This window comes from Puma concolor, chromosome D1, assembly GCF_028749965.1.
Source record: "Puma concolor isolate L17-30 chromosome D1, mPumCon1.1.hap2, whole genome shotgun sequence".
NCBI classification, from domain to species: Eukaryota; Metazoa; Chordata; class Mammalia; order Carnivora; family Felidae; genus Puma; species Puma concolor.
The window spans coordinates 97,923,584-97,948,958 of record NC_141676.1 but is presented as its reverse complement, the minus strand read 5'-3'; the positions used below and the strand labels follow the sequence as shown (position 1 = coordinate 97,948,958).

At 48.6% G+C, this 25,375-nt stretch overlaps 1 protein-coding gene across 3 annotated transcripts in view; it reads left to right on the top strand.

The window, feature by feature from the left end:
• SORL1 (sortilin related receptor 1) overlaps nucleotides 1-25,375 on the top strand; it is a 173,187-nt gene that overhangs the window by 119,344 nt on the left and 28,468 nt on the right. For all 3 annotated transcript variants that reach the window (XM_086678837.1, XM_086678836.1, XM_086678835.1), the window contains exons 25-35: nucleotides 719-838; nucleotides 6,623-6,748; nucleotides 9,743-9,850; nucleotides 11,683-11,814; nucleotides 13,624-13,755; nucleotides 14,708-14,842; nucleotides 15,613-15,768; nucleotides 20,330-20,479; nucleotides 23,024-23,155; nucleotides 24,370-24,496; nucleotides 24,663-24,832. In XM_086678837.1, the coding sequence (XP_086534963.1) occupies nucleotides 719-838; nucleotides 6,623-6,748; nucleotides 9,743-9,850; nucleotides 11,683-11,814; nucleotides 13,624-13,755; nucleotides 14,708-14,842; nucleotides 15,613-15,768; nucleotides 20,330-20,479; nucleotides 23,024-23,155; nucleotides 24,370-24,496; nucleotides 24,663-24,832 (1,488 nt within the window). The remainder of the gene's footprint in view (nucleotides 1-718; nucleotides 839-6,622; nucleotides 6,749-9,742; nucleotides 9,851-11,682; nucleotides 11,815-13,623; nucleotides 13,756-14,707; nucleotides 14,843-15,612; nucleotides 15,769-20,329; nucleotides 20,480-23,023; nucleotides 23,156-24,369; nucleotides 24,497-24,662; nucleotides 24,833-25,375) is intronic.

Below are 25,375 nucleotides of genomic sequence, written 5' to 3'. Positions count from 1 at the left end.
GCTCTCACTGTCTCTCTCAAAATAATTAAATAAACTTCAAAAAAAAATTTTTTTTAAATTCCATTTGAAAGTTCTGTTTTAAAGGATAGTCCCAGGGCCTGTAAATGGTGTTGCCAGGGAAGCCTGCTTGCAAGTCTTGGCCAGGCTGCACGGGCTCATTTGCCTCAGGACCCCACCTTTCTAGAGACAGCCGGCCGGCCAACATTCCTGGAGCTCTGCCCACAGAAACTCCCCAGTTTCCTGTGTTTCGGGAGCTCGGCACTGACCTCACGTTCCCCTATCTGAGCATGGCATCCTAATCAGCCCCCTTGGAGTTCTCACTACCCCCTTTCTGAAACCACAGGCTGATACTAGAAGGCTTCTGTTTCTTGAGAATTCTGCTTTTTGGACAACTAGAGCATCGCCCCCAACCTTCCCATCGCAGCAGTCATAGACAGTGGTAATATTTGCAGAGTGCGCCGAGAATAACCCTGTTCTTTCCTGGAGGCAACCAGCAGCAGGAGTATCTCGGGGCACCCGTACCCCATTTGCAGCACGCTAGCTGGAATCAATCCTCAGCGGCCTTGCAAATCCCCGGTGCAAGCCCGTGCTATGTCTGGATAACTGGGGATGATGCGGATAACGTGTGCCCTGCTAACCCTTAGGGGCTCTGGCGCCAGAATGGAATCATGAGCGAGGCTTTGTCCCCACGGCTGTGTGTCTGTGGTCTCTCCTGCAGAAATGCACCAGTGCCGGAGTGACGAATACAACTGCAGTTCGGGCATGTGCATCCGCTCCTCCTGGGTGTGTGACGGGGACAATGACTGCAGAGACTGGTCTGATGAAGCCAACTGCACCGGTCAGTACTTCCTGCTCTCCCTGAACAGCACTTGTCTGTATGTGCGCTGGTTAGCCTCGCAGCCCTACGTGATCGTAGACTCTAGGCTCTGAGAACTGGACCGTAGACATCAGCCAATTGGCTGCTTCTCAAAGAGCTGGTCTGTGATGAGCTTGTGCCGACGGGTAAACCAACATCCTGCTTTCTTCATGGAGAAGGTCTTGCTGTGAAAAAAGGATCGACTAAACGGGTATCCTGATACAGTCGGTTCACATTCCGGCTCAAGCTTATTTCTTCTTGACCGTTAATACACAGTTGACAGACTTGGTCCCTTGTCTGGGGACCCTACATTGGGTAGCACTGGACTAGCTCGTGGTTTTGATTTTTTTTTTTAATGTTTATTTATTTTTGAGAGAGAGAGCGAGAGAGAGAGAGAGAGCATGAATGGGGGAGGGGCAGAGAGAGAGGGAGAGAGAAACACAGAATCCGAAGCAGGCTCCAGGCTCCGAGCTGGCAGCACAGAGCCCGACGTGGGGCTCGAACCCATGAACTGTGAGATCACGACCTGAGCTGAAGCCAGACGCTTAACCAACTGAGCCGCCCAGGCTCTCCTAGCTCAGGTTTTTGAATGGGGAGCATCAGAGAATTCCCCAACAGTCAAAGCCTAAAGTGTACTGTGCACCCGTTTGGGGCAAGATTTTATGAAAAATAAAGTTGGAAAGAGCATGAGGATATGAGAGAAAGGCTGGGCGGTGTGATGTGGAGGGAATGTTTGAATTCTTCTGTTGAGTGATGGGTTCACTCATGTTCCTTATACTACTTTTTATGAATGAATGAGTGAATGAATGAATGGATGGGGCCCATTTACATTATGGTGGAGTGGAGGAGAACAAAGAATTGGGAACGCTGTGGAGGGGGAAAAAAAAGACTGATCCCACTGCCTGATGAGTAAATTTTCTCTGCAACGTCTTGAAATTCACTCAGTTCTACGTTTAAATCTCTCCAGTGATGGGGCTAAGGTGGTTTCACGTACCCATTTCGTCGTGAGGGCAGATCTGCTTCTTGGCTTTGGTTTTCAATTCACTGTTAACTGCATTAACTTGTCATTCATGCGGTGTGGATCATGGCTCTTGTGGCGGGACTTCCAAGGCCCCTGTCTTAATCTCCCTCGCCCCCCACGTGCCCCACCGGTTCCTACACTGCCCAGCATCTGGGAGCTCGAAGCATGCCTACGAGTGTGTAAAAGCAAATAAAAAGAAGGTTATGTGATCAGATCCCAAATGTAAATAGAGACAACTTGTGTCGTGATGCTTTAGTTTAGATTTGGTTCCTGTAGGGCAGAAATGACCTTTGACCCCTTTGTGTTCTCCCACTGCCCAGCCCCTGGGAAGAGTGCCTGTTCAGGGAACTTTTGTCAATTTGGTAATTTACACAACTGCTTTTCTGTAGTCATCTTAGTTTCGAGGCGACCTCCTGTGGCCTTAAAGAGTACGTGGCCCTCCTCAAATGCCCTATCGTCCCACAGGATGATCTGTGATGTTACCAAATTCTGTGCCCTTGCAAACTTACCCTGAACTTGCCCTTTGTCCTTTCTGGTGTGATCTGTCAGTGTCTGAACCTCTGTTCTGGGGGCACTGCAGGAAAATGCTTCTCTCCAAACATGAGCATGGCCTGCAGAAGGAGGAAAAACCAAGGTCCGTGAAGGAATTGCCGTCAGCCCAGGAACCACGAGTGCTGTCTGGAAGCTGTGGGTTTGGGTGGATGATTGGGTAATAAATTAGAGGGGTGCACTTGGGCATTGCAGTTTGTAAATTGCAAAATGATTGAACATCTTGTTAGCACAACCGTGTTAGTCAATTTTGTGTTTCAGCAGCATGTGCTGATCTTCCGGGATGAATTATCAACCCGTTTCTATGGGTGGGCTCACCGTAGACTCCTGATTTTCCTCTCTGATTTTTTTCTGGCAGGGCTGTCTGGGGAAAATGTAGAGTGTTTGCACCTCACCTGCTCCCCTGTCCCCATGGCTGTTCTTCCAAAGCTATTTAAAGATGCTTCTCCTTCCCTGTCATCTCTGAATCGATGGCGGTCAGCTGTGAGCTCATTAGGATGTATGGCGTGTCACTTCATTTCCTGACCTAACAAATTAAGTCATCTGCAAAGCCAGGGAAAATAGATCGGGGTCGACCGACTTCCTGTCGGCCTCAGCTTGCGTGCAAGGTCTTTGCTCTTCTCCCCCCCTGCTTTTTCCTTTCATGGGATTGAATTTCCTTTATTCCCTTCTCCCCACCTCCCTGAATGGAATTTTGAACTTACACTTGATTTCTGTTGTATTAGCGGTTATGCTTAGACGTCTCGTGTGTCTTTCTAGTTACATCCGCCTCTCCTCAGAATGCCTGGATTCCAGTCTCTGCACATGGTCCCAAGACTAACAGACTCAGTAAATACTTAGTATTTTAGTTTCACATTTTAAAAATCCTAATATTAGCCATTGCTATTATATTTTAGTAACCATTTATCACTGCTTCTTGTATCTGATGCCTCCCTTCCAAGTACATCCTTCTCCATTTCTTGCAGCAGGAGTCCGTGAATGGTAAACTCTTTTAAGTTTTGTTTATATAAACGTGTCTTTATTTTGCTGCTCTCAAATCCTGAATTCAGATGGATCTGGGTTTCTGGGTTTGTGGTAATTTTCCGTAAGTATCTTGACGAACTCATTCTGTTTCCTTCTGGCCTCTTCTGTGTTGATTTGATTTCTCCTGTCGGGTGATGTGTTCAAACAACAATCAGACATTCTTTCCTCTCGAGTTATCTGTAGGTTCTTGTTGATTCGCTTGTCTTGTGGCTGGTGTGCAGCTTCCCCCATCTAGGTGTGGAATTATTTTTATTTGTCCTGCTCTTGAGACTTGTGTTCCTTCTTGGGTGTGAGGATTTGTTTTTCGTCGATTCTGGGGAACTACAGCCATCTTTTCAGCTCTATTTGCTACTTTCTCTGCTTTGGTCTTCAGCAGTTACTGTCAACCATTTTGTTGGACTGTGCCCTCCTGTTGTTCATGGTTCCTGTTTTTGTATCCCCTGTCTCTTTATGACTCTTTATGACTATCTATAGTCTCGGTTACTTCCTCAGACTTCTCTTCCAGTTCAACAGTTCTCTTTTCAGCTAAATCTAATGGGCTGTTACACAAATCCACTGAGCTATTATTATTTCCATGACTATATATACATTTTTTAAGCTTATTTTTGAGAGAGAGAGAGAGAACAGGGGAGGGGCAGAGAGAGAGGATCCAAAGTGGGCTCTGTGCTGCTGGTAAAGAGCCCAAGGTGGGGCTCAAACTCACGATCCGTGAGATCATGACCTGAGCCAAAGTTGGACACTTAACTGACTGAGCCACCCCTGGGCACCCCATGACTATATTTTTTATATCTAGAATTTCTGTCTGGTTCTTTTCTTTATGCTTTACGTTATTACTTTTATTTCACTAATCATTGAAGTTATATTGATATTCTCATTTGTGTTCCCTCGTTCTCTTCCTGATAGTCCAGTGCTGTGTGTTGAATGTGGCAGTGCTTTCCTACCGCATTAATTCATTCATCCCTTCTGCCCCCCACTTGTATTTGGTTAATAATTTCCATCGGGTATTCCAGAGGGTCCTGCTGAGTCATAGAAGATCTGTCCAAGTCAGAGAGTAAGGTGTGGGATAATGGCCTCTATTAGAAACCAGGATGCTCTAATTTCATGGTCATTTACCCCATTAGCCCATCCATTCTTATAGTCACAGTGAATCCTGCCGTGTGAAGGATTCCTATTTTTCTTCCCCAGTTCTTTAGTCTGTATTAAAGTCCGTCTCTTCTATCCCTGTGATTAAAAAAAAAAAAGTATTAATTGAACATGTATTATTTACTAGACACTTACTGTCAGAGAGCTAATAAGTTACTCAGGAGGTGGGAAAATTCAGAAAAAGAGAATGTGTTAAGCATTGCATTCATACCTGGCCACTTAAAATGAAATTGTGCAAACTGATGAGTCTTTCTGAGCGCAGCTCCTGTGATAGATTTTGGAGATCTCAGACATGCCTCCCAGAATGGTCATTTGGAAACTCCATTAGCACTCTGAAATTGCTTTCAATTAAAAGTGAAATGCATAAGCTGAATAATAACAAGTAGATCAGTATGGTAATGAGCTTAGGCAACAGCATATTTTATGAAAGTGAGCAAGGCTTTGCTGAGGAATATTTTCAAGGGCTGTCAGACTTGGAAAACCAACAGATCAAGAAGTATTCCAGGCAATGGCTGTTTACTGGGGCAAAAAATCATGTGCCCTGTTACTCCTCTTACCAGATAAGTATATTTTAAAAAAAGATGTTTAATGGATTCCTTGTACCAAAGGTTGTAAAATATTGAGACGTCCTGTAGACCTGTTTGCATGCTACGCATCTATCCTTGATCTTCAGAGAGAGAGGAAGACAGCAGATAATGGACCACCACTTGTGTTAAAGTGGCTTGAAAGATCAGGTTCTCTGTATTTCTGACTGCTGCAAAAAATAGCCTCAAATTCAGTAGAAATTCTCGAGGGCGTTGGAAGCCAATTTTCCCAACCCTTGAGTAGCAGTTGCCAACCATCTTGATTGAATAAATAACTACAGTATGCACTCAGTAACCCACTTTTGTTTGTTTTGCCTCCTGGGTTGCGCAGACATCCTGTCCACACAGTTCAACTAACAGAGGGCTCATCTATCTCGGTGGTATTATTTTATGTCACTTGTCAAAAAGGCCAGGCCTGGCTTTCATTCGGCCACGAACAGACACAAGCGGCTTTCTGTTTCAGTGGAGGAAGGGCAACTCTTCATGGAGAAGGTGGTTAGTCGTGTTGGTTGGGTTCAAGGCACCCAGTCTGCGTCTGAACCAGCCTTTGATCAGGGCTTCGAGAAGTTGCTAAAGGACTTCCAGGTGGCCTCAGCCCACGTATGCAGCTAGGGCTGTTCGGTTATAACAACAGCTCTGTTCTACTTGCCTCTTTTGAAATGATTGTCGGGGACACCACGTATTTATTGTTGGCTGGTGGATGTCACTCCTGACTGTTGAGAAAGACGAGTCTGGGAGGTCCTGGGACCTTTTCTTTGTGAGCCTGGATAAATCTTCTGTGCCCTTTGGAGCTGAGGTTTTCCCCATCTGAAATTGGGTAGTTGATTTAGAATTATAAAATGACAGCCTGTCAGAGCTGACCAGGGTCCTTACGTGTCAGCATCGATGATGAGACTGAGGCCCCAGCACGGTGGCTGGACCGGGTCTAGGGCCAGTCTCCTGAGCACCTGCCGCCCCTCCATGTCCCACAGAATCTGCATGAGTGGGTGGGTTTATGGGAGAAGATGAAGTGGCAAGACGGAGCAGGGACAGCACAGGCTTTGGGCTGGGATAGCCCTGGAGCCATTACTTAATCGTCTTTGTGAACGTGGGCGAGTTTCTTCATTTCTCTGAGGCTGTTTCTCACCTGTGGACGGCGAATAATCCTTACATCGTAGGTGGTTGTGAAAAGCAAATGATTTTTTTGGTTGTTGTTTTTAACGTGTACATCTGCACTTGTATAACATTTCCAGACCCACAGAGCCAAGCGATTGCTTCATCAGGAGGCTGCCCCCCACCTTCAGGGCAGCCCCAGGTGCCTAGCTCCTGGCCAGGGAGGAGCTCGGGTGCTCCCCATGCGTACCTTTTGACCCAGTGCGGTGTCTCTTTAGTCAGCCCCTGGGTGGTTGGTGGGGGAGCGGCAGTGAGGGCGACATTCACGCACTCTCTCTCCTTTTTTGCCGGCAGCCATCTACCACACCTGCGAAGCCTCCAACTTCCAGTGTCACAACGGGCACTGTATCCCCCAGCGGTGGGCGTGTGATGGCGACATGGATTGCCAGGACGGTTCTGATGAGGATCCCGTGAAGTGCGGTAAATGCAAACGCTCCAGCCTTCCCCTGGAGCTTCCCCGGTGTCTGCTGGTCAGGAAAAGAGGCCACAGATGGGCCGGGGAGTTCTGCTCCACCGTTCCTCTCTGCCCACTCTGACAACCAAAGAAGCCCGCCCAGGTTCCGTATGGCATCGCGCAGGACGTAAAGGGGTGTGTGATACGGTCTTCATTGTCAGGCAAGCCGTTTGGCCTCATTGCTTTTCCATCGCAACTTTGAAGCAAAGCAATGGAAACCAATGAACGCACCCAGAGTGCTAACTGCAGTCACCAAGGACGGAAATTGCCAGGGTTCTGCCAGAACTTAGCCAACGGTTTCTCTATAAATAGCGTACTTTATGACTGAGAGTTCTCTGTTATGGTCCTTTGGTAAAATGGACCCTTCCCCGAAGGTAGAACATTTTCAGCATAAGTGATTTAGAAGAGAATTCTGAGGTCATCAGTTACCTTCACAAAATAGCTATGACACGAACACAATGTATGAAATCCTCTTTTATACCAAATATCTTTAAGGTTCCCTCTCCTTATCCTTTTCTCTATAACGTCTGTCAGAAACCAATCCCCCGTGTTTCTCCTCTGCTCTCAATATTCTGCTCACAGAATACTTCAACATTTCTTGGCCACCAAATGTATGTTTTCCACACTAAGCAATTCTTCAGTACCAGCCGGATGTCCCACAGTTAATTCATTCCTTACTTTGTCTTCCTTGGGATAGTGTGAGACCTTACAGGGGAAGGGTTTGGTCCCCAACGCCGCCCCCCCCCCCCCCCGACTTCAGATGCCAGTCACAAGCCTCAAATTGCCACCTGAACTTCTGACCGACCGGCCATAAATCCACATTCCCACGTCCCCTCCCTTGGGTTCATCGATTTGCTAGAATGGCTCACAGAATTCAGGGAAGCACATTTCCTACTTGATTCAAAAAGGACAGAATGAACGTCCTGATGGAAGGTACGCGTAGGGCAAGGTATAGGAAAGGGATGTGGAACTTCCGTGCCCTGTCCAGACCTGTCACTTCTCTAGCCTCTCTGTGCTCAGCAACCTGGAAGCTCTCTGAGCCCCATACTTGTGGATGTTTATGGAGGCTTTACGGCATAGGCATGACTGATCATTAGCTGTTTCTAGCCCTCGGCCCTTCCTGGAGGATGGGGAGTGGGGTTCAAAGTTGCAAGCCTCTGGTCATGGCATGGTTTTTCTGGTGATCAGCCCCTATCCTAAAGCTACACAGGAGTCTACCCAGAGTTGCCCCATTAGAACAAAAGACACTCCTGTCACCTAGGAAATGATAGGGTTTAAGAGCTCTGTGCCACTAACCAGGGGCAGAGACCAATATATCTATATATTTCCTGTTATTATATACCATACGTTCCGGATCTTCATGGGATGGTAGTCATTGCACATCACATACTCTGTTCCTTTCATGTCACCGTATTAAACAAAGATGTTTGCCTCTATCTGTATTTTTCTGTAGTTAGCATTTTCATGGCAGATGCATATTCACTTTGTGTTTCTCTGACGTGGTTTACTTGGTTGCTTCCTGGTCGGGCATTAGCGTGTTTTTAATTTTACACTGTTATACGTAGTGAAATTATTCACTTCTTTGGAAACGAAGGTTTAGTTTTTCTTGAAGGTACTCGTTATGATATGTTTTCTCAGTATGGAATGGCTGGGTCAAGGGTTCTGATGTGTTTTCATGATTCTCACTAAGTGTCGCCATATTGCATTTCCGAGTGATTATGCCAGAGGCATCTCTATCAGTAACATAGTGTATGTTTCCCCAAGTCTCCCTTGATCTTACATTTTATCTCTTTAGTTGTTTTCACTAATGTAATAATGAATGGGGGTTTGTCTCGTGTAATTTTAATTCTATACTTTTATAGAAAGCTTTTATAGTTAGTGGCATTAAATATTTCCCTGACTCATGGTACTCACTTACTGTTTCTGTTTGATGTCCTTAGAATAATTTCCTAGGCATGATGGCTTTTTAGGGGATGAAAACACATTTTCTTGCCTTACACATGACCCTCCCGGAGCCATTCTCCTAAGAGTTGGGTTTGCAGTGGCCCGTGACTCGCGTGCTAGAACTTACATTTAAGCCTAGTGGCCAGCAGCAGCTCTGTGTTCATGAGAAAGGGTTACCTCATACTAAGAATTCTCTGCTAAGTGTAAAACCTAAGATTCTTAACATTTCTAGGATGGACTTTGTCCAAAGGGCTTTGGCTTAGAATTCCTGAAGAATTAAGATGGTGATTTATGAGAGCTTTAAAAGACCAGGGTTTATAATCAGGATTCAGCAACTCCTTTTCTTTTTTTTTCATTCACCGAAGCTTTTCTTGAAAACATGTACTCCGTTTTTTAAGTAGGTAACAGGTTCAAAATGGAAAAAAGTATCACGAGGTGTGGGGGTAAACATTTCTCTCCCCATCTGCCGGACTCTCACCCTGTCCGTGTAGGAAACTTTGGTTGGAGTCCCTTGTAGGATGTTTTTGTGCGTATGTGCACGTTTAAATACAGTGTGTATTCCTGTGCTGTTTTACACGAGTCGTATGCTATGTGTGTTGTTTCTCACCTTGGTTTTTTTTTCACACAACCATGTATCTAGGACACATTTTTACAGAGTACTAACTACTTCTTCAGTCCCTTTGTAACAATCTGGTGCTCCAGTTGTACGTACAACAAGGTCTTACAGAGTCCCCTGTTGAGGGACGCGTACGTGGTCCTCAGGGTATTGCAAAGAGTGTCGCGGTGAATAGCCTTATACCTACCCGATTTTCCACTTGTGTGGGCAGATGGCGTTTTTCCAACGGCATCGCCGGCTCAAGGCGCATGTACACTTGCAATCGGGACAGCCGCTGCCCATCTCCCACCCTCCTGAGGGGTGGTACAGACCCGTCCCCTTCTCCCCCCCGCCACGATGGGTGTGCATGCCTGCCTGTTTCCTCTCCGTCATTTCCCTCCGTTGTCGGGTTGCATTTCAGAGAAGAAGTGTAACGGCTTCCGCTGCCCGAACGGCACCTGCATCCCCTCCAGCAAGCATTGTGACGGTCTGCGGGACTGCTCGGACGGCTCCGACGAGCAGCACTGCGGTGAGTCCCCTCCCGGCAGCGGCGGGGCGATCGTGGAAGAGGTTGTAGCTCGGCGAACCTTGTCGCTTCTTCGCAGTGTGTTTGGGGATTGGCCCATTGTTTGGAACTGAACGCTTACTTCTCCTACTTCCCTTTTGCTGACTATCGCTCGGGTACCATTTTTGGCCGGGGAACCCTCTTACCCTCCATTTCCTTTCTACTCGTAGAGGTTGTCTCGGGTCACTGGTGCTCCTGCCCGAGTATGCTTTGCCTGGGTCCATCCCTCCCAACCCTAGATTTCTGATGTAATTCTGGAGCATGGCCTGAGCATGGGGATTTTTTTTTTTTAACGTTTATTTATTTTAGAGAGAGAGAGAGAGAGAGAACGAGTAGGGAAGGGGCAGAGAGAGAGGGAGACGCAGAGGCGGGCTCCAGGCTCTGAGCTGTCAGCACAGAGCCCGACGCGGGGCTCGAAGTCACGAACCGCGAGATCGTGACCCGAGCCGAAGTGGGACGCTTAACCGACCGAGCCACCAGGGCGCCCTGTAAGCATCAGGACCTTTAAAAAGTGCCCCGGGTGTTTGTGATGGACAGTCCAGGTTCAGAACTGATGTAATAGTGGAGGGGTGGCAGTCGGGCCTTGGGGGTGGAAAGCCAGCCCGTATGTGGCCTGTCCTATTAACTGAAGTTTTCTGTAAACACAGACACTCCTGCTGCTTCCATGCAACTGTAGCCGAGTGGAGTGGTTGTGGTAGAGACTGTATGACTCTCAGAACCTTGAGAACTTGCCCCCTGGTTGTGCCGCTCCCCGTTCTCAAGGAAAACAGAACCAGTAGGACGTGTGTGTCATATGCAGAGAGATTTCTTTTCAGGGATCAGCTCATGCAGTTTTGAAGGCCGGTGAGTTCCGAAATCTGCAGGGTAGGCTGGCAGGCTGGAGACCCAGGGACAGGCTGATGCTGCAGTTCAAGTCCAAAGGCCATCTCCTTGCTGTGTCCTCAATGGCATTTTGTCTGCACCTGCATCCCTGGTGTCTCTTCCTAGGAGGCCACCGCCCACACTGGGCCAGGGCCCCACCCACATGAATTCCTTTAACCTTAATGACCTCTTTAAAGGCAATTAAAAGGGGTTCTGTCTCCAAATACAGTTACACCGGGGATTAGGGCTTTAACATACGCATCGTCGGGGGTGTAATTCCATCCATAACACTGGTCCTTTACAGAAAAAGTAGTAGAGAGTCCATATTCTTTTTTCTTTCTTTCTTTCTTTTTTTTTTTTTTTAACGTTTATTTATTTTGGTAAGAGAGAGAACAAAGCCAGGGAGGGGCAGAGAGAGAGAGAGAGACAGGAGACACAGAATCTGAAGCAGGCTCCAGGCTCTGAGCTGTCAGCACAGAGCCCGATGTGGGGCTCGAACTCACCAACCGTGAGATCATGACCTGAGCCGAAGTCGGACGTTCAAACGACTGGGCCACCCAGGCGCCCCGAGAGTCCGTGTTCTGTGTGGTGATGAAGATCTCAAGCATTGATGTCGGAGAGGCCTGGGTGTCCATTTTGGCTCCACTCTCATTAACCGTGTGCTCTTGGCCAAACGTTGAATGCTGCCGTCCCCTCTGGTCTCATTTGGAAAACAGGACAGTAAAATCTCTCATAACATTGTCCTCAGAGTTTAATGTACTTCCGTGTCAGGTGCTCTCACCCAGGGCTTGGCACACAGGAAGTGCGCAATAAATGATGCCTCTGGTGACTGTGTCCCGAATGCGCGCGCGTCCGGGAGCATCTGCTCAGGGCCGGGGAGGGCCCCACCAGTCCTGAATTGCTGACGCCTTCTCCCCTCCCCGGGCCCCTTCCAGAGCCCCTGTGCACGCGCTTCATGGACTTTGTCTGCAAGAACCGCCAGCAGTGCCTCTTCCACTCGATGGTGTGTGACGGGATCGTCCAGTGCCGCGACGGCTCAGACGAGGACGCGACGTTCGCAGGATGCTGTGAGTGGGCTGGATGGGGAGGTGCCCGAGCCACTGGAGACACTCTGGGGGGAGCGGGCCACTCAGGTTTACAGGTCTTGCTCGAGTGCCCAATCTTGCCCTTCCTGAGAAAGACTTACCTTTGTGGCTTCAGAAGTGTTGCTTTTTGGTCGTTGGTGTACGTATAAGGGGGAGACGCCGAAGGTCCGAGGTCTTGGCCCAAGCGGGACTTTCTCTGACAGGCCTTTCCCACGCCCCATCGCTCTGTAGCGTCCTTATCTTGCTCCTGTGGCCTTCGCGGCACTAGTCAGCCCTTGGCACGCTGTGTATTTATTTGCCTGCCTGTCTCTCCCTGCCGGAATGTGGGCTTCACGAGAACAGGGCCTTTGTTTTGTTCACTGCTGTAGCCCCATTTTTTTAAGTGTATTTCTTTTGAGAGAGACAGAGACAGTGCGAGTGGGGGGTGGGGGGCGGGCAGAGAGAGAGAATCCCAAGCTCGACTCGGGGCTTGAACCCACAAACCGTGAGATCATGACCTGAGCCGAAAGCAAGGGTCAGGCGCTCAACTGACTGAGCCACCCAAGGTGCCCCTGTAGTCCCCTTCTTTTTTTTTTTTTTTTTTTTTTTAATTTTTTTTTTCAACGTTTATTTATTTTTGGGACAGAGAGAGACAGAGCATGAACGGGGGAGGGGCAGAGAGAGAGGGAGACACAGAATGGGAAGCAGGCTCCAGGCTCCGAGCCATCAGCCCAGAGCCTGACGCGGGGCTCGAACTCACGGACCGCGAGATCGTGACCTGGCTGAAGTCGGATGCTTAACCGACTGCGCCACCCAGGCGCCCCTGTAGTCCCCATCTTAAAACAGGGCCCTGCCCGTGGTAGGTACTCCTTCTAGTCAGCTCTGGCCACCATCACAGAAGCCCACAGACTGGGTGGCTCAAAACCACAGAAAAGTGTTTTCTGACCGTCCAGAGGCCACAAGTTTGAGGTCAAGATGTCAGGAGGATTGGTTCTTCTGAGGCTCTCTTCCATGGCTTGCTGATGGCTGCCTTCTCCCTCACGTGGTCTCCTCACCGTGCCTACCCGTGTCTTGCTTTCCTTTTCTTACAAGGACACCAGTCTTAGTAGATTAGGGTCCACCCTAATGACGTCACTGTAACTTCATCACTTTTTTTTTTTAAATAATTTATTTTTTTTTGAGAGAGAGAGAGAGAGAGCAAGCACGAGTGGGAAGAGGGACACAGAGAGAGAGAGAGAGTGAGAATCCCACGCGGATTCTACACTGTCAGTGCAGAGCCTGACGTGGGGCTCGAACTCACCAACCATGAGATCATAACCTGACCTGAGCTGAAATCAAGAGTCGAACGCTTAACTGACTGAGCTACCCAGGTGTTCCTAATGTGACTTATTTATTTGAGAGAGAGGGAGAGAGAGAGAAAACAGAGTGGGAGTGGGGGGAGGTAGAGAGAGGGGGAGACACAGAATCTGAAACAGGCTCCAGGCTCTGAGCTGTCAGCACAGAGCCCGACGCGGGGCTCGAACTCATGACCCGCGAGATCATGACCTGAGCCGAAGTCGGACGCCCCACCGACTGAGCCACCCAGGCGCCCCTCACTTCGTCACCTCTTCAAAGACCCCGTTTCCGAGTACAGTCACCGTCTGAGCAGGCGGGGTGGGGGGTGAGGCCATCGGTTGGCTTTTGCTCTCAAGGTGCCCGGTGGCTGGTCTGTCTCTTGGAGGAGGACGTTTGCCCTTCCCTCTTGTTTCCAAGTGGGGCACTCCTTTGAACTCGTCGGTGTGGCAGTAACCTGGAACTTTCTTCCCTACCTAGCCCAAGACCCTGAGTTCCACAAGGTGTGCGATGAGTTCAGTTTCCAGTGCCAAAACGGAGTGTGCGTCAGCTTGATTTGGAAATGCGACGGCATGGACGACTGCGGCGACTACTCTGACGAAGCCAACTGCGGTAAGATCTCGGGCCTCCAGCCTCCTGTCCCCAGCCTCCGGGTCATGGCGACTCCTGTGGTCAAGGAGGGCCACGCTCGGCACACTCCCACGCAGGCTCTGCCTTCTCTGTCCTCAGCACTTGTTCCTGCCAGCTGGCGAGCGAGTCTCCATGTAAGGAATCGAGTCTTGAGGGGGCAGCCTGCCCCCCAGGAAGTGTCGGTGGCCGGGTCGGGGTCAGGGTGGGGGGAGAATGTTTACGCCCATTCCTTCTCTTTCCCCAGCTGGGAAGTTCACATTATGTCTAAGGAATATGGTAGAGGAATTATGGTAAATATTTCAGATTTCACAGTTTTGGGTTTGTTTTGTTTTTTTTTTTCCTTAAATCTAAATTCCAGGTAGTTAACATACAGGCTAGTCTTGGCTTCAGGAGTAGAACCCAGTGATTCATCTCTTACACGTGACACCCAGTGCTCATCCCAACAAGTGTCTTCCTTAATGCCCCCGACCCATTTAGCCCATCCGCCCACCCACAATCCCTCCAGCGACCCTCGGTTTTGTTCTCTGCATTTAAGAGTCTCTTATGGTTTGCCTCCCTCTCCGTCTTTATCTTATTTTTCCTTCCCTTCCCCTACGTTCATCTGCCGTGTGTCTTAAGTTCCACGTATAAGTGAACAGATTCTGCAACTTAATAGAGTCTTTGTCCTTGTTGGGGCATCGTCACTAGTTAGGTCATCCCTTTGGTAAAGTGTCAAAAAGTCGGGCGTTATTTGTAAGATACAGAAGCCTAGTTCAGAGAAGCACGAGTTGGGATCCGGGAAGACGGGCTTCTGTTTGCGGATATGTATCTTTTTGGCTGCCCGCCGTATCTGGTAGGGTTGTGCAGGCTGCCCTGGGACCTGGGTATCTGTTTGGCCTTTATGTCCACATTTGGTGCCGGGCCAGTGACTGACTGTGTGGTTCCTCTCCCCCAGAAAACCCCACAGAAGCCCCAAACTGCTCCCGCTACTTCGAGTTCCAGTGTGAGAATGGCCACTGCATCCCCAACAGGTGGAAGTGTGACAGGGAGAACGACTGTGAGGACTGGTCTGATGAGAAGGACTGTGGAGGTAAGGGTCCTGAGGCAGCCCCATGCCCAGGAGTCACCAGCACACTGCCTTCCACCTTTCTGCACAGAATGTCGTTCTGTCTCCTCATTGTCAGGCCGGTTCAGTGATCCGGGGTGGGGGTTGAGTAATAACTCTCTGAGTTCTTTTCTGTCCTCTCCCACTTTGAAAACCAGTGTGGCTGGTTTCTCCGGTTTCTAGGTATTTTGCAGGCCCCCGGAAAGCGCTCTGCAGCCTGGCTGCTGCAGGTGTGGTCTTCGGACCAGCGGCCGGCCTCCGCATCTGCTTGGGGCTTGTTAGAGATGCAGTGTCTGACCCCACCCCAGGCTGCCTTTGAGTCAGAATCTGCATTTTAACAAGGCCTGCGGGTGACGAGTGTGCCTCACTACATCTGAGAAGCACTGGTGTGGAACGCGAGCAAGCTCGTTACCTTCCCTTCTGGCATTCTCACGTCCGAACTGGGTCTCAGGGGGGTGCAGTAGTTGACTCTTCACCAGAACAGCGTTCAGCCTCCGTGGGATGAGCTCTCTCACCCTCCCTGTGCGTTCCGACTCACCTGCCCTCCGTCAGCCTGCAAAGGCACTGAGCCCCTATTGAGTAAGAGCAAACTCGTTCGAATATTAGCCCAAAGCGAGCACAATAGGATAGGTGCATGTGCCTCAACAAAGGGAAAAGATCGCCGTCCGTTGTGATGCCCCAGTATCAATGTGCGGTTTGAGGTCATGGCTTCCCGTAACACTCTGGGTTTTCTCGCTTGCTTGTGTTTTGCTCAGATTCACACGTTCTTCCCTCCCCGACGCCCGGGCCCTCCACGTGTCTGCCCAATTACTACCGCTGCAGCAGTGGGGCGTGCGTGATGGACAGCTGGGTATGTGATGGGTACCGAGATTGTGCAGATGGCTCAGACGAGGAAGCCTGCCCCTCGCCTGGTGAGTGCCGGCCCTGCCCTCTCCTGGGGCACCTGCTTCTGTGGAGCAGGGCCTCAGGGGTACGCCCTGGGCGCGGCGCCCCGGGCGCCGGGCTCGGTTTCCCCTGCCTCCTGGGACCCTGTGCTCGGTGGCCAGGCTGCTGCTCACCTCCAGAGCAGGGAGACCCGTGGAACTTGTGACTGGAGCGTCTCGTCTCCTATAACCGCCTTTTGATCTTCCTGCACGAAGAGGCCAGCCGCCTTGCTTCCCACCCTGGCTGTGGTTGGGCCACCTTTGCTTCCTTCTGCACAGGAAATTAGAATGGGAATTACAGGGAAAATATTGGTGTGGGTTAACAACACTCTCCGGGGGAGAGTCCGACTTTCCTGCCCACTAGCTGGAGGCCCTCCTACTAAAGGAGGGTAAGCACTGCCATCTAGTGGCCCAACGCAGAGAGGCCTCTGAAGGTGTGGGCAGTAAACCATGTTGCTGGAGGCGGGGGTAAACCCTGAGACCCCCTGTCTAGTGCATGCCCTTAACTGCAGGCAGGACAGAGGTAAGGGTGCTGTGTTCTTTCCTCAACCGGATTCTGTTGCATATTCAGTTTATGATGAGAAAATAGACAGTTGTCCGCCATGCTTTGCAAATCCTTTTCCTAGCAAACTTCTAGGTCAACACTGATTTTCCTCCTTTAAGACTCATCCGTCCCATTGCTTCACTGTTTAACATCATCAGTGGTTTCCTCTTGTCCCGAAGATAGATCCCAACCCTTGAGTCTTCTTTTCTTTTTTTATTTTATTTTATTTTTTTTTTATTTTTCAACATATGAAATTTATTGTCCTTAAGTCTTATTTTCAAGGCCCTTCCTTGCCTGCCATTGCTTCGCACCTCTGCCAAGCTGGGTTCCTCCTTCTCATCCTCTCTGGAAAGACCTGCTTCTTCTCTGCTGATATTGTTTCAGCAGGGTTTCTGCCTCACCAGAGACCTCTGTCCTCCTTGGCCTTGTCCTCCTCCGACTCCCCCCCACCCCCCATGAAACCATCCATCACGGCAAAGGGAGGCATGGATTTTGCAGCTAAAAGAGACCTTGATACGCCCTCCGTATTTATCAAAGAAAGTGTGGAACAAAGACCACCTGTAAGGGAATCACTTGGGGTGTTTTTTTTTTAAATATATTTTTCAATTTTTTTAAATGTTTATTGAATTTTAAGAGATATAGAGAGAGAGACAGAGCATGGGCAGGGGAGAGACAGAGAGAGAGGGAGACACAGAACCGGAAGCAGGTTCCAGGCTCTGAGCTGTCAGCACAGAGCCCAACGCGGGGCTCGAACTCACGAGGTGCGAGAGCATGACCTGAGCTGAAGTCAGACACCCAACCTACTGAGCCACCCAGGCGCCCCGCACTTGGGGTGTTTGTAAAAAATACAGAATTAGGATTTCTGTGTGGAGCTCAGGAGCTCCCCATGTGACCTGTAGGTTCACTAAAGTTTGAGATTCTTGGAACAAGTACACCATCATTTTCTGTCACGAGGCCACCACCATGGGGCTTTCACCGAGTCCTGTAATTGATATAGTTGATATTGATCTCTTTTCCAGTCTCACGTTTACCCTTTGTCCTTTTGATCCCTCACTATGATCTGTCATGTGCTGCTTCCTGGTCATTTCACGTGTGGGAATCTTTCCTCCCCAAGCGATTCTGTGGACCTTGTATTTTTGGGGATCGTGCTGCATACCGCTTGGAATCCCCACTTTGCCGATTACAGTAATAGGCAAATAGTTAGTGTCCCAAAAACGTTTCTCAAAACAAATTAAAAAAAAAAAAGATATTTTTTAAATCTCTGTCCTTGGCCCCCAAGACCCAGCTATCTGGTTAGTGAGTGTCTCGATTCTCCTTCTCTCACAATTGTCTTTTGGTTATCGGAACTGTGAGCAGGGTATTAACAGACTCTAGCAAATTCTGCTTAATCCAGTGAGCAGATTCCTATTTGGATTTTCCATTCAACTTCTGTGATTTCTTTTGCATGTACGTCATCAGGGCAAATTTAATTCAGGTTGTCTCCAGCTCTCAGATCTGGTTTCTTTATTGCGGGTCTCCTAACTGGTCTCAGGGTCTTGTGTCTCTCCCGTTTTCGGTTTACCTTCTGAGAGGCCGTATATTGATGCATGATCTTGTCCTCCCCAGTTTGGAACTTTCTAGCGGCCCCCTCACTGTCCAGGCAGTAGTGCTGTGATGTGCCTTGGCCTGGCTTTCTAGCCTCATATTTTACTGCTTTTCCTCATGCACCCTGTTTTCACAGAGTGGTTCTGGGGGTAGGAGAGGCCCCTTTGAAAACCCAGTTAAAACCATGGAATGAGCCCAATATCCCAGAGTTAGTACCTGGTTTTTGTTGTTGTGTCTGTTAGCTCAGGTTATCGTGTGATGTTTGCTAACGCTGTCTCTCTCTTCATGACCTCTGAGGGTAACTCTCCCCAAGGTCACCGTATCAGTGATTTCTCAGCCCCAGAGTTTCTCTGGGCGATTTTCCTTCTAATGGCCTAGATCTCCCTCTCTGGGCCCAGGGGTCTCCAGGCCCCCTGCGTGCCCCTCCCCGGGGCCTTCACTGCCCTCCTTGGGATTCTCTTTGCCTTTCTCCTGGTTTAGATTCGCTGCTTCCTGGGTCTCGTGTTTTGCTTTTCTCGGTTTACTCCCTGGTGTTGTTGGAGTACACCCTCTGGTAGTTTTGCCAGATGCATGTGGTGGCACAGTGGCCGAGACACAGAGAGGATAGCCTTCAACGTGTATGTCCCCTGAGTTTGCTGCTTGGGTTTGTTGTGCCTGTTGCTGTCGGTGCCTGGGCCACAGGTGCCTTGTGGGACATGTTTTCTCCATCCTAAGGACTTGTTTTACTTCTCTCATGTTGGAGCTTCTATTTTCTGTATCCTAGATTTCTCCCCTCCCCTCCCTTTCCAGTTCAATCCCACTTTTTGGTAGAGCACATTTTCCAGAACGTTCTCAAGAAAGGGAACGTGGGAGGTATCATTGAGGTCTTGCTTATCTAACAGTGTTTTTCTTCTGTCTTCAGATGTGGTTGACGATTGTTGGTCCGGGTTTGGAATTTTATGTTGTCGGTAATTCTCCTTAAGAATTTGGCTCCCCTGCCGTTGAACCGCTCTTGGGAAATTCAGAGTCATTTTGATTTTGATCTTTTACATGTTGCATGTTTGTTTGTTTGTTTGTTCGTTTTTTAACTCTCTGGAAGCTTGTAAGGTATTCCCTTTGGCTCCAGTGTTTTGAAATCTCACAACGATGTGCTTTGATGCAGCTTCCTTTCCATCCAGAGTGGTGGATGGACGCTGATAGGCTCTTTTATCCTTCAAATTTATGTATTTGAGTTTGGAGAGTTTTCCTTGAAATATGCCATTAATGGTATCTTCTTTTCTGTTTTCTCTTCCGGGAACTCGTGTCATTCATGCATTAGATCTACTGACGTGGTCCTCTTGTCTATTTTTTTAAATTTCTTTATCTCTCTCTCTCTTTCTCTCTCTCTCTCTCTCTCTCTCTCTCTCTCTCTCTCTCTCTCTCTCTTTTTCTGTTTTCTGGAAGACTCACCCTATCTTTCAGCTCTACTACTGAGTTTTCCATGTCAGTTACCATGGTTTTTAATTTTAAGAGATTTAAAATTTCTAGTACTGTTCCTTTTTCATGGCATCTTGTCTTTTTTCATGCAGAAATCTATATTCTTTCATTCTGAGCGTATTAAGGATCTTTATTTTTTGAAGTTTTCTTCTTACAAAATCTCGGTTTCCTCCAGATTTTCTTTATTAGGAGGGGAGAGGGTCCGCACTGGTTTCTGTCTTTCATGTCAAAGGTTTTGCCCGCATAATCCTGGGGTATTGGCTTGTGTTTAAGGCTGGGGACGAAAACACTGCCAAGAGACTCCCCACAGCTTTGAGTTTCATGCTTGGGCTGTTTATTGGGGAACTCCTGATCCCCAACAAGAGTTGGCGTTACTTGAGGGTTTGTCCCCGAGGCTGGTCAGTTGCCCTAGAGGAGAGTTTTTGCAGTAATCTACTGCCTAGAGAATAAAGGTGTCACTGCCACGGTTTATGAGGAAGGGGACCAGGGTCCTCGCCTTCAGCAATCTGTGAGTTTAACCCCTTTCTTCAGTACAGCATTCTTGCTCTTAGCTAGGCCTAACCAGCCCTTTTTACCCTGCACATTACAATCCTCCAGTCTTCTGTGGGAGTGATGTATGGGGTGATTGTCTCATGGGGTTAGTAGGAGCAGGGGACTTGGGAATCTTTAGTCTGTGCCCTTGTTGTCTTTCTCCCTCTTCTCTCCCAGTTCAGGTATGCCTCATCTGGTCTCTTGGGTCACTTACCACTCTCTGTCTACATCTAGCTTCCAAAGTTAGATGCCCACGTCTGGTCGATCCGCCTTCCATATCCAGAGCTCACCTTTGTCTCCAGGCCCCCATCGTAATTCCCAAAGCACTGTCATTTCCTAAATTTCCTAATGCGTCGAGTTGGTTGCTCTTGCTGACCGGGTCCCTCAGTACTGAAAAGTGAATTAAAAAAAAAAAAAAACAACCTCTTCTTCCAGCAAATGTCACTGCTGCCTCTACTCCCACTCAGCGTGGGCGCTGTGACCGATTTGAATTCGAGTGCCGCCAGCCAAAGAAGTGTATCCCCAACTGGAAACGCTGTGATGGCCACCAGGATTGCCAGGACGGCCAGGACGAGGCCAACTGCCGTGAGTAGTCTCAGAGGGAGACACTAAATAGGGCATAGTGTAAAATGCAGGTGGGCCTTTGGGACATGAAAAGAACAGGGCAGATTAATCCCACACTCCCCCAAATGATAGCAGGAACGTTTCGGCCCAAATGAAACAAACACACGGTAAGATGAACACTGAAAATAATTAACAGAGAAGTGCAATAGGACCTTCCTCCTGGGTGAGATTAACTCATTGACTGATATTCTTTTTTTTTTTTTCTTTTTAAGTTTATTTATTTATTTTGAGAGAAAGAGAGTGCGGACGCAAGTCGGGGAGGGGGATGGAAGGGTAGAGAGAAAGGGAGAGAGAGAATTTCGAGCAGGCTCTGCGCTGGCAGCACAGAGCCCAACACAGGGCTCAATCCCATGAATGGTGAGCTCATGACCTGAGCCAAAATCAGGAGTTGGACACTCAACCAACTGAGCCACCCAGGCATCCCCTCGTTGGTATTCTTTAAATAAGTTTATTTAACCTGTTCCAAATTGGCCTTATTCATAAGGATGTTGCCTAGTTAAGAGCCTTAAAATAAAAATGTGCTTCGTCTCCAATTTTCCTCAGTCCATTAATCCGAGAACCCTATCAAAAAAAGGAAAGGAGGAGTGCCTGGGTGGCTCAGTCAGTTAAGCATCTGAGATGGTTGGTTTCAGCTCAGGTCATGATCTCATGGTTCGTGGGTTGGAGCCCTGCATCAAGGCTCTGGGCTGGTGGTACAGGACCTGCTTGAGATTCTCTCTTTCCCTCTGTCTCTGCCCCTCCTCTGCTCATGCGCTCTCTCTCTCTCTCCAAATAAATAAGCTTAAAAAAAAAAAAAAAAAAAGGAAATGAGATTAGTATGGCATGATTCTTCTCAGAAAAGCTGGCCCCTGAAGGCCACTGCATTCTGTTCTAAGTGCTTGTTAATCATTTGTTGAGTTATCAGTTTAGGAATCTTCACAGATTAATAGCAACTAGATTCTCAGTTTCTAAAACCTACATTTGGCCACTTTAAAAATGTTGAGACATGTTTAATAAGCTGTTGTTTGATTATATTTTTCCACGTGGGATAATCCTGTGTTGGGGATCTTGGCAGTCTCTTAAAACAATGCCTTTCACAGGGTTTCTCCTTGACCGTTCTATATGAAATGACCCCTGCCCAGCGTTCTGTTATTATTCTTCTCTTTATGTTTCTTTGTAGTTGTTAATCACTGTCTAAAATACCAGAGTTGTTTGCTGTTTCTCTTAATAGAAAGTAAGCTCTTTGAGGTTAGGTCCTTTGTTTTACACATCACCATAGTCTTAGCATCTTGAACGGTGCCTGATTCTTGGTAGCCCTCCGTGAATATTCACTGGATGGGTAGATGGTTGGGTAGAGGGATAAATGGAGGGGTAGATGGGTGGATGGGTGGGTGTGTAGGTGGATAGATAGGTGTCTAGATGGGCAGGTGGGTGGGTGGATGGATGGATGATGAGTAGATGGATGGTGAGTGGGTAGGTGGATGGATAGATGGAAGGATGAATTCCATCTTGAGTTTCTTACCCTAGTGGGTCTCAGACATTTTCTAAATGCTCTAATGCAGTTTTATTTGTAACCAAGCCCCCCTTGCAACTTCCCCAAAGCAAACCAGTTTCTACTCAGCATATAACAGAGCTCTATAATACAGTGGTTTTCCAGGAGAAGGGGGATTATAGTTTGTAAAAACCTCACATTTCCTTTCTTTCATTGCGAATTACTCTAGTAGAGAGCTCTTTTGAAAGCGTAGCTAATTGCAGTCTATACTTCCACACTAGAGACATGCCATCTTTAATTCGCCAGTTGAGGATGGTTGTTACGACATTCTACCGCGCCTCAACCCCTGGATCTCTTCATCTCTAGCAACATCTCTGTCGATCCCTTATCCATTCCCGTTGCCATCCTGGTTCTCTCGTGAGAACCTTATCCGTTCTTTCTACCTGCGTCTCAAGGTGTGGTTGTCAGAGGTCGATGGCGGTGTTTCAGGTAGAAAACGGGATTACTTGTCCTTGTTCTGGAACAGAAGTATTCAACCCTGGCCAATTCTGGTGAATCGCTGTGGAGCTTGTAAATGACTGCATGCACTCTAGATCACTTGACTTCAAAGCTTTTGCTCTTCCTGAAGGCAGAGTCCAGCGGTTACCGTCAAAGAATGGCATCACGGTGCCATTGTGGGGGGTTACCACTCCTCATCCCGGAGGCGTATTTTTTTCTTAATTTTTTTGAATGTTCATTTATTTTTGAGAGAGAAAAAGAGAGAGGGGGAGCGAGCAGCGGAGGGATGGAGAGAGAGACAGAATCCGAAGCAGCCTCCCGGCTCGTAGCTGTCAGCACAGAGCCCGACGCCGGGCTCAAACCCACACACTGTGAGATCATGACCTGAGCCGAAGTCGGATGCTTAACCGACTGAGCCACCCAGGTGCCCCCAGAGGCGTATTTTGAATCAGAAGCAGATTAGTTCGGAGAATGCAGATCCCTTTTCCTAAACACGACAAACCGTTACCACAACGTAGCCCTCCCCTGTGTTGCAGCCACACACAGCACCTTGACCTGTATGAGCATGGAGTTCAAGTGTGAGGACGGCGAGGCCTGCATCGTGCTCTCCGAGCGCTGTGACGGCTTCCTGGACTGCTCAGACGAGAGTGACGAGAGGGCCTGCAGCGGTGAGTGCCACCCCTCGGGCCCGGGGCTCAGCCTCAGCTCTCCCCTCCCCCACTCCAGCGGGAACCCTTGGGAGCCTCCTCAGTCTGAAGAGGAAACCGCTTTTTGCCCAGTTTTGGAGCACCCGGTCAAGTGAGGCTTGTCCTGCCTCTGTGGTAGTTTGAACTCATCCCCGTGAGGGAAACAGTGGTCTTGGATTTGTTTTCTGTGGACGTCCCACCTCGTGTGGGTGCACCATGCTCCCAGAGCCTCAGGCTTTGTGGTGGGGTGAGCTCAGTCCTTCTGTGTAGAACGTGTCTAGAAATCGTCCTAGTCCTTTTGGGCTGCCGTAACAGAACACCACAGACTGAATGGCTTATAAGCAACAGAAACTTCCTCCTCATAGCTCTGGAGGCGGAAAGCCCAAGATCAGAGCACCCTCAGATTCCGTGTCTGGTGAGGGCTCATTTCCTGGATCATAGATGGCCGCCTTCTGTGTGCCCTCTCACAGGGAAAGGGGTGAGGGAGCTCTCTGGGGTCGCTTTTATGAGGATACTAATCTCATTCACAAGGACTCCATCCTTATGGCCTGAACACCTCCCAAAAGCCCCATTTCTTTTTTTTAATTTTTTTTTTTTCTTTTCAACGTTTTTATTTATTTTTGGGACAGAGAGAGACAGAGCATGAACGGGGGAGGGGCAGAGAGAGAGGGAGACACAGAATCGGAAACAGGCTCCAGGCTCCGAGCCATCAGCCCAGAGCCTGACGCGGGGCTCGAACTCACGGACCGCGAGATCGTGACCTGGCTGAAGTCGGACGCTTAACCGACTGCGCCACCCAGGCGCCCCAAGCCCCATTTCTTAATACCATTATGTTGGAGATTGAGTTTCAGCATATGAATTTTGGTGGGGGGGGACACAAACATTCAGTCTACTGTAGCGGCAATGGATCGTGCTATGACATTGTCCCTGGACCTGCAGTATTTTCTGTTAAGAAACAGCTTACCCCAGTGCAGACAAGGAGGCGAAATGTAATGAAAATTTCATGACCGGATATTTAGGAGACCCCGAGAGAGGTTGTGTAGGAAGGTTGGAACTCTTTTTCTGGAATGTCTTAAGATGATGACAGTGGCTTGACCATGTGGATCATGATAGGTCTGCCTAAAAATCAGAGGACCTCTTGGGTCCTTTGGAATCCAAGGATACCACTTTCCATCCCTTTTTCTCCATCTCTCTAGATGAACTAACTGTATACAAAGTACAGAATCTCCAGTGGACAGCTGACTTCTCGGGGAATGTAACTTTGACCTGGATACGGCCCAAGAAGATGCCCTCCGCTTCTTGTGTCTACAACGTCTACTACAGGTGGGTCCCGTCTTTGCCTCGGGAGAAGAAAACCGTGTCCTTACCACCACTGGATGTTCTGTAAAACCCTTGTGGCGAGCACGGCGTGACTCCCCGCTCCCTGAGGCAGGCATCCCAGCAACCCCATGCTGCTTTGACGTGACGGTATCTTTATTCTTTTGGCCAGGGTGGTTGGAGAGGGCATGTGGAAGACCGTGGAGACCCACAGCAATAAAACAAGCATGATATTGAAAGTCTTGAAGCCAGATACCACGTATCAGGTTAAAGTCCAAGTGCAGTGCCTGAGCAAGGTGCACAACACCAACGACTTTGTGACTCTGAGGACGCCGGAAGGATGTGAGTGTCACAGTTAATTTTTATGGAGCGCACAAGCCCTTAGGTGGGGTTTTCAGAGTTTCTCAAGGACGCTTGGCAACGTGGGAACATAATTACACGTGCCTCACACATGCAGAAGATTTGTGGCGAAAGTTTATGGTCCCACCCGAGTGGTTGACCATGTATGTATTCTCCTTATCACGTCACGTAATGTGTTTCTACCCTAAGAAGTTAATTTCAGATTGTGCCCACCGTTGCCTCCTTTGCATTTCTTATCTCGTTCCCTTCCCTACCTTCCATCTCCAGGTATTTCCCGGTACTCGGGATTGTGAGATCATTGTGAAACCATGAGGCACGCCAAGGCTATTGAGGCTAAGTGGTAAAGAAATTTGCCGAAACTCACGTGTCCTAGAGGGTTCCCTGCTTCTTCCCCTCTCACGGTGGCTGACACTGGGTGACTGTGCGTGTATTCCAGTGATCCTCTTTCCCAAGGTTTTGTGAACGTCTATTTACCAGTGCCCGTGCTGACATTTAGATTACGGTTGGAGACATCACTGTGAACTC